This window comes from Bicyclus anynana, chromosome 20 (assembly GCF_947172395.1).
Source record: "Bicyclus anynana chromosome 20, ilBicAnyn1.1, whole genome shotgun sequence".
NCBI lineage: Eukaryota > Metazoa > Arthropoda > Insecta > Lepidoptera > Nymphalidae > Bicyclus > Bicyclus anynana.
The window spans coordinates 12,716,707-12,726,624 of record NC_069102.1 but is presented as its reverse complement, the minus strand read 5'-3'; the positions used below and the strand labels follow the sequence as shown (position 1 = coordinate 12,726,624).

Genomic DNA, 9,918 nt, shown 5'->3' with positions numbered 1-9,918 from the left:
AAAATTCATGTAAATGTAGTTGCTTACAAAGTGCCTACGTATTTAATATACGAAACTAAAAAAAACACGAAAATTCATCTTGTGAAAATACAATGTATAGAAATCAATCTTTGGATACTTTAAATCAAATTCTGCAAACGTTCATACAGTTCGAGAAAAAGCTTGACAAACTCCAAGATGAGGTCAGCCACCATGGCCATACTTTGACTGACCTTCACGTGATGATCGCCAACCTTTCAGGTAGGCAAGGCATAGGTAACGGCATAGATAATACACTTATACTGGTAACGGTATTATGTGTCACCTATTCTACTGTTTCCAGTCGTATTAAATTATAGTAGGGGAGCCAAAGATGGGATTTTAGGATTTATTTAAGCGTTGCTGATTAACATCGCCCATCCTTTATTAAACATTTTACCTTTTATCAAAATTAATTGATTTTGTTACATTTATTCTAAGGTCTAGGGGATTATCCCCTAAGGGGATTATCCCTTAAGGGGATTATGTATTAAGTAAAATATTCAAATTATTTTAAGTTTTAAGATAAAAGGAATAAAATTATAAAATACTGTAATTTGTAAAGTTTTGTTATTTTTATTCCCACATTTTTTGTCACGAATGGCCGCCCCTAACCTTTGGCTGCTCCTAGGCCTTAGGGTTAATACGCCACTGCGTAAGAGTCATCCTATGTATGATTTTTGAATTATTATAATTTATATTCTACATCTTTTCAGGCGGTACATTATACGACGCCAGGGGACGAGTTAACGTCGTAAGTAAAACTACAGGCGAAGACAACCTTGAGGTATCAGCGAGATCAAAACGCAAATCTATCGTTCAGACTACTTCACCTAAAGCGGTAACAAAGTCCTACCAATCCCAGAAGTTGAAACCCCCAAGAGAACATTTGCCTAATGCTGTCAAGAAAATGTCTTCTTTCCCTAAAACCTCTTCGAAAATCAAACGCGCTGCTAGACAGAGAAAAGGCGAATTTCCTCGAAAAGCGACTACATTAAGGCCCAAGAAGGTCTTGCAAAAAAAGTCAAAAAACCAACAACAAAGTAGTGGGAGTCCCTTGGTATATTGATCAAAACTGAATGAACTCATGAGTCTTAATTAAAATTATAGTAGGTAACTTATTTATATACATTTTTCGTATTTATAACCATCTTGGAAAATAAATAAAGAAGTACTTATTGTACTTAATGTTTTTTTGTGGAGATATATTATAAATGAGCTTCCACCCGCGACTTTGTCCGCATGGAATAGTTACTTTGGACTATATACTCTACAGTACCTAATTTTTGAACAAAACGATAATGAGGGAATTTTGGGATTTATCTACTTACTCTAGCGAGGCAGATCAACATAAGGATACCGCAAATACTTTTGAGTATTTGTATGAACTCGAGAAAGAGTTACAAAGTTGCAAAACACCCCCATTATTTTAATTAACGCTAAAATCATCAGATTTTCGAAATAATTTTATCTAGGAACTAAGAAAAATACTCAACAAGTGCGTGAATAAACAAAGGTTAATCTGATAAGACGCATTTGTCGAGTATTTTTGATGATAGATTATTTTTTCTAATATAATATTATTAATGCTCATATCCGACATAATATAGGACACGCGGACCTAATGCTCATAATAATTGATGGAAATATCAACACCATGCAGGATACTATCCATATCCTTCCAAGTTGATTTTCCGCGCTCGAGTAAATTCAAAATTCCCTCTTCGGCTCCCTTACTATAAATATAAAAACCATCTCTTGTTAGGTAGTTAGTACTTTAATGTTCGTTATTTTGTTCCAATCAACTTTTACAGTCATCTTAATTAGAATTTAGAGCATGTAGACAAGTTGAGGATGTTAACTACCATTTAAATAAATAATTGGAAAAAATAATTGAAAAACAAAATTAGAAGCAAAAAATATTTAATTCAAATTCAACGTTTTTAAGGTCTTTACTAGATTATAATGTAGATTAGGTACCTACACAACTTCAATAAGCAATTTTGACACTTCAGAATTCGTTCAATAAACTTCGATAAACTATTACTTTTATTCGATAAACTATACCTTATTATTCGATAAACTATACCTTATCTAAAACTTGAAAAAAGGCTTAAATTAGCAGACGCCCCGCGATTAAACCCGCGTCATTTTCGTTCCCGTGGAAAACTTTTTCAGATTTTTAAATTAATATTTATCACTCGAAAAAATAAAAATATCTGAGCCCTTCCTAGCGGCAACATGCCTGAGTTTCAGCGACTGGCGGAACCCCATTTTCAGCGCAATATTTAGTTAAATTAATATTTGTACAGACTTCTACAGGTTACAGTTTTTGTTAGGAGTTTTCCTCTTCTTTTTGAATCTTTTGTCAAATTAGAAATATCTTAAATAGTTTTTGAGTTATGAGTCAAAAACCGAACCCCTTTTATATTTTTAGTAAATTGTTTATAACTTTTGCAATTTTTGCGAGCGGGCCGTCAATTTTTTCAAAAAACTATCTCATCTCATCATCTACATTCAATTTCGAATCGAATCGGAGAACTTTTTGTGACCTAAATGTTAACCAGTGTAGGTACTACTCGTGCAAATAAAAGCTATCTAGCTTGACATGACAGACATGGCGAAACTATAAGCTATCCTCGTTGTCTACGGAACCGTAAAATAAATATCTTCGTCCAAGTTAACGTTTAGTAGGAACATTCACATTTTGTGTATCAAAATCTCGGCCAGAAGTATGAACACTGCTACTCCGATGCCGTATATCATGAACAGAAGCACTGGGCGTAGGTTCAAAAGGCCCACGCTGCTGAAGGCCGCCGGCCGGTGCGCGCAGCTAGGCTTTGGCACCAGGATACGCTTGTGCTGCGCCATTTGGATGCCGGATTCGTGGATGCGTTTAAATCTGGCAGTGAAAAATAACAAGTAAATAGCTGCAGTAAGCCACTATGATTTATCGTTTTTGTCATCATTCTAACATGATTATTTCTCTGTACAATCCCTTTTTAAACCATAGACAAGTCACTCTTTAATGCTATATAAAAATTCTTGCACTAATGGAAAGCTACATTACGGGCGAGCATCATAGGCTATGTTTTATCTAGCTAACTTAAGTTCATAAAGAGCGAGAAATTAAGAAATCTGCGCAAAGCCTTGGAAGAGTGTATTACTATTTTGTAGCTGTTTGTTTGTCTATCACGACTCAGTGGCTGAACGAATCTTGATGAAACTCTGCACAAAGATAGATTTCGGTCTTGGTAGTAGCCTCTACTACGTAAGCTAGTTTTTATCCCGATATTCCCACAGAAATAGCATTTACGTAGTTGTAACCACCAAGAACAAAGTAATAATTTAAACGATTACTACTCACGCAACCCTCAACAATTCCAAGTAAGGTGAGTGTTTATACACCGGCACGAAAGGATCGGGTGCATTCATGAAGTCCACCTCCATGAGGTCACATTTCTCCGTCTCCAAGAAAGTCTCCTCAATGCGGTAGTAAACTGCTTCTACAACCGCATGTAGAGCAAAGTGACCCTGAAATGGAGAGCTCTTTGTGATACAGCTTCTCTGGGGAAGTGTTGCCAGCTTGCCACATAAAGAAATGTTGTGTCTGAAGGGTTGCCAGTTCAAAGGTCGTGCTTCTTGCATGCCAGGTGTTTTTCTCTTGAAGGTGATCACTATTCATTTTATATAGGTACGATAGCAGACGCCCGTGACTCCGTGAAATTTAGTTTTTTACAAATCCCGCGAGAACTATAGATTTTTCGAGGATAAAAAGCAGAGAATGTTCTGCTCCAAGGACTAATTTATCTCTATGCTAAATTTCACCCAAATCGGTTCAGTGGTGTAACTGTGAAAAGGTAACAGACAGACAGAAAGACTTACTTTCGCATTTATGAAATTAGTATGGATAGGTTTAGATATAATCGTGAATTGAACGGTAATGTGAATCCAGACAAGTGCATAGGTCTAATTAAAATAAGTATGATAGCAAATTACTGTGTCATCATTAATGGCTTCAAAGTTGTATATAGATACTCTTAACGATAACTTCGACGAACAACACGCAAACTGAGTTGTAGCAGCAGTGATTTACTTACTTGTCGTAAAAGTTCGACGCCCTCATCCAGTTTGTAAAACTGTGCTTTTCCTTTTAAAGGTTCTACCTTTTTGTGAATCAGACTTCTTACTGGATCCTTTTGATTCTGATATAAATAAGTGAAATTAAAGCAAGATATTATGATACGTTTTAGCGATCAATCATTTCAGAGTTAATATTGTAGTCTAACACTGATCAGCTTCCTACCTATCTATCGGATGCATCGCATCAAACGTATTGTAGTATTCTTTGTAAAGAAAGTCAAACACTTGCGTCCACTGATCCGTATCGTATGGATCGCATTGAACGCATTGAAATTGAAATTTATCTACCGTAAATCTATAAATCCGTTAAATGCGATGCGTCCGATACGACGCGGATATACGCCTCCCTTTGCTAAGAGAGTTAATATTAGAAAAGAGGGTAGACAGAGAGTTCACAATCTGTCCCTCTCATCTTGGTCTATTAGACAGTGCTTCAGTCCCTCAAACAGCCTGATGTTTGTGTTATGAGAAGGTTATGAGTGATTGTAGAATTACCTTCAGAACAAAGTGATTGTAATCCACGTCCAGCGCTGCCAGTGTCATTTGAGAATGTGCCAGTTGTTCTAGAGTCTTTATAGCTCTGGAAGGCGCTTGCAATAATACGACTATGTTTGCAGAATACGCTGCGTAAAGAGCCATTAGAGCAGTGAACATCACTAGAAGCATTATACGCCCTGTCGAAATTATATAATTAATTAGCTTCTGTTATAAATTAAGTCGTCATTTTGTATAAGAATTGTAAGCAAGCAAGCAAGTTAAACGTATATCTCATCGCCGCAAGGCCGCTCACAAATATAATTTTAGAGATTTGGGGGATAATTTTATCTGTCACTTCACTTGGATAACCATAAATGTGTTTTTTTATAATAATCTTAAGTTATTCAAAGAATATTTAATAAAATTAAATATTCTTTGAATAACTCCAATAATGTACTAGCAGCTATAAGAAAACGTCGAATGGAAAATGAATGGAAGCTTCATAATTCCACAGTAAGCGACCTAATAAAGAAAATATTAGGTGTGAGTAAAAACCATCACACAATAAAGTTTATTAATATAATTTTATGTCCTAACTCCAATCTAATGATGTCTGATTTTTAGATCTTAGCTTACCTGATATATTTTTAGGTTCTTTAGAGCATCCTTGTTGGCTAAGAGCGCTTATTGACAAAAGCATCGCATCTCCAAGGCTTCCGTCAAGTTGAGATTGATCCTAGAAGTTAAATATTAAATAATATGTTTAATAAAAATACAAACAAGAATGAAATTTACTGTATATACTCGTACGAGTACTTGGTAGATGAGAAACATAATACTAGCTAATAATAATTACAAAAATTAAAACTTTTTCGAATTTATTTACGACGACGCACAGAAATGAAATGACCAAAAGATTCAATTGAATCTTTTGCTCTTCTAAAGTAACGCCGCTGTTTAATTAAACAGCGGCGTTACTTTAGAAGAGTAGATATAGTTGATTCTACAGAGAAGCAATAAGTTCTTTAGATACTATCAATACATAATACAGAGAAGAATTACAAGTACTACTTTTACCAAGATAAAAAGGTAATTCATACCGTTCCAATTCGAAAGACCTCAAACTTTGTAGCAATACAAATAGTGATACTGGAAATGATAATAGAGAAGATGATCGCAATCCAAACGTTAATAGAAAAGGGTAGAGTGAAAATATTAGAGATGTAGGCTAGAGGCGGTTGGCGAAAGATGAATTTCACTTTAAACTTGGCAATGGAGTCGGTGAAGACAGCAACGCTTAGACGATCAGACACTGCCACGCAATTCGTACCTGCAAGAAAAGCCAGATAAAACACATTTAATAATCAATAACACATAACCGACTCAGCTAAGCACGAGTCTTCTCGCAGAATGAGAGGGGTTAGGCTAATAGTCCACCACGCTGGCCTAATGCGGGTTGATAGACTTCACACACGTAGAAAATTTTCACGTATGCAGAATTCCTCACGATGTTTTTCCTTCGCCGTTTGAGACACGTGATATTTAATTTCTTAAGATGAACATAACTGTAAATTTGGAGGTGCAGGCCCCGGACTGGAGTCGAACTTACGCTCTCAGAATAGAAGGCAGAGGTCATATCCACTGGGCTATCACAGCTCAAACACATGTAATAATACACCAAGCTTATTATCATCATCATTCAGCCGATAGACATCCACTGCAGAATATAATCCTTATGTAGGGACTTCCAAACATCGCGATCCTGAGCCGCCTGCATCCAGCGAATCCCTGCGACTCGCTTGATGCCGTCAGTCCACCTGGGTTTGGGGTCGACCAAGTGGTAATGTTAATAAATATTGTAAGGAATTACTTTTTTAAACGAGCAACCATTGAGCTTATAGCCGGCTCTTCTCAGCAGAACCTGCCTTGTGAATCGGTGGTAAAGTCTTGACATTTTAAAAGTGCTTGTAAATCATTATCTTCTAAACTACTCGTTTATCAAAAATTCTAAAAGTTACCTAAATCAGCTCTCCCTGTATTGAGATCGTTTATCATGCCGGACCATTGACCATTTCTTTTGTAGCCCCATCTATGACTGAACACGTATTGTGGTGTTGCGTTCAGCATTTGAAACGCGATGCGAACGTGCATCCAAGATAATTTGGCGATATAGTCGTATTGGAGTTCTCTAGAATTTAAATGGAATTATTAAGATTTTTCTTTGAAATCACCGCATGTCCGCATTTCCAAAAGCAACGCTGTTCATGATTTCATCATAATCAACGCATATTCGGCTCACTCCAATCTCCTTTCAGAATGAGAGAGGTTAGGCCAATAGTACACCACACTGGCCCAATGCGGATCGGTAGACTTCACACACGGAGATAATTAATAAAATTCTCTAGTGTGCTGGTTTTTTCACAATGTATTTCCTTCGCCGTTTGAGATCAAGGTCATGATTTACATGATTTACAATTGGATGGAACAAATTTTGGAGTAAGGGTACTTAGCAATTGGCATTTACCGTCAAAGTGCCATCTAAAAAGCGCTGTATATCCAACATTTGCTTTGTCTTGCAGCAAAATTTAAAGAATCTTTGTTAAGATTGAGCCAAATATAACAGAGTTTCTTGATGCATATAAACAACATAGGTCAAGGCAACAGACATAATCGTAATAATACTAAATTTAGAATTTTAATGATGACCTGATTGGAATAAACTGTTGACTACAACATAGTGAAAATCTCACAGTCTGTCTTCTCTAGGTAGATGGTACTGCGTGGTGTTACTGTCCTGTATAACATTGGACATTGTCAGAGGATGGCCCATCAGATCACTACGACGTCTGAACAGTTCTTTATGAGGTCGTGTATCTATAAGCTTTGAATCTTTCCCGTTATATTGACCTCTTGGGTTAGAGTATGTTGGTCCAAATGTCGACGGCTTATGTACTGTAATTTAAAAAAAAAACAGACTTGAATTGCGATCCTCCTCCTTTTATTCGAAATCGTTTAAAAGAGCTTGAGTTTATGCAATTAAATATTGAAAGCGATGTTTTATATAAATGCGTCAGAGTGCTTGCTAAAGCAAATCAGCCCTAACTCGATGACTTTATGATCAAACCAGAAATAAAAGTATTCACCATCAAATTGTTTTTTATAATAATGTTTACTTTGCTAATATTCGCAATAAAATTCCGCCGTGTTTTTGGTCAATTATAGATCAATTAATTACTAGATAATAATTTTGAATATCCGCAAAGTGACGCCTGTTTTTAATCATTATCTTCGTTTTTAATTCTAGCAACAGTAGTTCTAATTTTTCATGCAAAATTTGAGCCACACGTGTTACAAGAGGAACTCAAATAACAGCTAGTGAAATAATTGTGGAGAAATCTTACGTTCTGTTAGAATGAAATTGTCTTCATTACGTTCTGCTAACACAAAATCGCTGTCAGCCAGTAAAGGAAGATGTAAAAGCTGCTGAACTTTAGCCCGATTTTGTTTTTCTTGCTGACTGTAGATAACTAACCAACGATACGGGAACCTTAGAAGCCTTGTATTCTAGAATTTGTCAAAGAATAAAATGACAGGCATTAAGGTAAAATAGTTGAAATTAGTATAAGTAAATGAAACGAGCACAAATAAAATGACTTAAGTAATTGATTCAAAAGAAAGTTTCAGGTTTTCCGTTACTAAAATTCAAATACTGTGTCTAAACCTTTTATTACGACAATAAATCTTTTTATGAGGAATATCATTCATGGTTATGTTTTATTCTGCATACGGGACAGTATTCTGAATTTCTTGCCGCCTCTTCTCGATATAATTGTTCCTATCCGTGGTAAAGTCATAACTCATAGGCTTAACTTTTGAAAAATGTGAACTAGTATATAAAGAGCTTACTTATAGGGTAATAAGGTTGATTTTATAAGTAAAAATGTAAAATGTTAACGTACGTTAAAAACACGTTGATGCATGCAGTCTAAATCTGCAAGAAATAATATGGTGTGGTCTTGCAGATTGCAGTTATCTTCATTATAGTCTGATGATGTTCTTGTATTTAGTACATTAGTCAATTCTTTTGTCATCTTTAAAATTTCACCTGAAATTGTAATCATAGGATATAATTTAATATGTATTATATAATGATTTATTTATTTTGCTATCATCCGCGAAAAGTCGACGAACCCATGCGACAACGTCACCCAGGTCCGACAAAATACTCTCTACGTACGTTTCACCCCGAAACCGGAGCATCCTCAGGAGATGTTGACTCTACAACGTGCAATTGCAAAGTCTTTTTGAGTATTTTGTCGGACCTGGGCGACGTTGTCGCATGGGTTCGTCGACTTTTCGCGGATGATAGCAAAATAAATAAATCATTATATAATCATGATGAACTTCCGCAAAGTAACGTCTGCTTCTATCCAGTATTTAATATGTATTTATTACTATTAACATACCATCTACAATATCTTACTCTCAAATTTTTTTAATCAAGAGATTTCTACGTAGCCTTAAATGTGTTCTGTTTCTTCCCTAATATGTGTGTTTTGCGATTAACAAATAAACAGTACAATTCACAAAAAAGTCGTACTTACTCTTCTTCCAACATAAGTTTCTGTACACAACATTTGTTGGTTTTTGTTCATCTTTAATAAAGTTTATTATAAAATTAATGGTAACAATGTCTTTGCCGTAAACATTACAAATCAAGTTAAATAAAACAAAGATCCAAATTAATTTAGGTCTCATTTTGCATTCAATGTGGAATTACGAGTATGGTTACTAAACTACAAACGAAGCAGATTTTATACCTAACAGAAGGTACTTATTGCAACTAAACTGAATAACTAACACAATTGGCTTTAACAAATACCCCTTCCTTTTGTATTGAATAATATATTACAGTTAGTTCATAATACTAGTTAGTAAAAACATCTGTTTATTTGTTTTGATTTCCTAAGATTTTAGTATAATCTTTTTGCTTCTAGAATTCAATGTCCTCAACTAAGCGAATTGTAAGAGCTGCTATACTATTTTTTTTTTATTCTTTACAAGTAAGCCCTTGACTACAATCTCACCTGATGGTAAGTGATGATGCAATCTAAGATGGAAGCGGGCTAACTTGTTAGGAGGAGGATGAAAATCCACACCCCTTTCGGTTTCTACACGGCATCGTACCGGAACGCTAAATCGCTTGGCGGTACGTCTTTGCCGGTAGGGTGGTAACTAGCCACGGCCGAAGCCTCCCACCAGCCAGACCTGGACAAATTA

At 35.7% G+C, this 9,918-nt stretch overlaps 2 protein-coding genes across 2 annotated transcripts; one reads left to right on the top strand and one right to left on the bottom strand.

Moving 5' to 3' along the window:
* The first annotated feature begins 63 nt into the window (after positions 1–63).
* Positions 64–1,184, top strand: LOC112047683 (uncharacterized). Its single transcript, XM_024084884.2, has 2 exons — positions 64–240; positions 735–1,184. Exons 1-2 carry the CDS (start codon positions 93–95, stop codon positions 1,085–1,087), a joined length of 501 nt encoding a protein of 166 aa, XP_023940652.2. The 5' UTR covers positions 64–92; the 3' UTR covers positions 1,088–1,184.
* A 1,453-nt stretch (positions 1,185–2,637) lies between these two features.
* LOC112047682 (glutamate receptor 1-like) lies at positions 2,638–9,396 on the bottom strand. The gene is made up of 11 exons (XM_052887964.1): positions 9,243–9,396; positions 8,598–8,743; positions 8,040–8,202; positions 7,389–7,590; positions 6,657–6,826; positions 5,739–5,968; positions 5,275–5,374; positions 4,657–4,835; positions 4,119–4,223; positions 3,386–3,552; positions 2,638–2,920 (listed from the first exon to the last, which is right to left on the bottom strand). The coding sequence occupies exons 1-11, from the start codon at positions 9,394–9,396 to the stop codon at positions 2,719–2,721; spliced, it is 1,818 nt and encodes a 605-aa protein (XP_052743924.1). The 3' UTR covers positions 2,638–2,718.
* Positions 9,397–9,918: the final 522 nt, after the last annotated feature.

What these genes read in the sequence shown, in the direction of transcription:
- LOC112047683 (XM_024084884.2), top strand. Translation starts at nt 93, where the DNA reads ATGTATAGAAATCAATCTTTGGATACTTTAAATCAAATTCTGCAAACG. An exon ending in GATGATCGCCAACCTTTCAG is followed by an intron (nt 241 to 734) that starts GTAGGCAAGGCA and finishes ACATCTTTTCAG; the next exon opens with GCGGTACATTATACGACGCC.
- LOC112047682 (XM_052887964.1), bottom strand. Translation starts at nt 9,396, where the DNA reads ATGAGACCTAAATTAATTTGGATCTTTGTTTTATTTAACTTGATTTGT. An exon ending in AAACTTATGTTGGAAGAAGA is followed by an intron (nt 8,744 to 9,242) that starts GTAAGTACGACT and finishes TTACAATTTCAG; the next exon opens with GTGAAATTTTAAAGATGACA. An exon ending in TACAGGGAGAGCTGATTTAG is followed by an intron (nt 5,969 to 6,656) that starts GTAACTTTTAGA and finishes CTTTTCTTGCAG; the next exon opens with GTACGAATTGCGTGGCAGTG.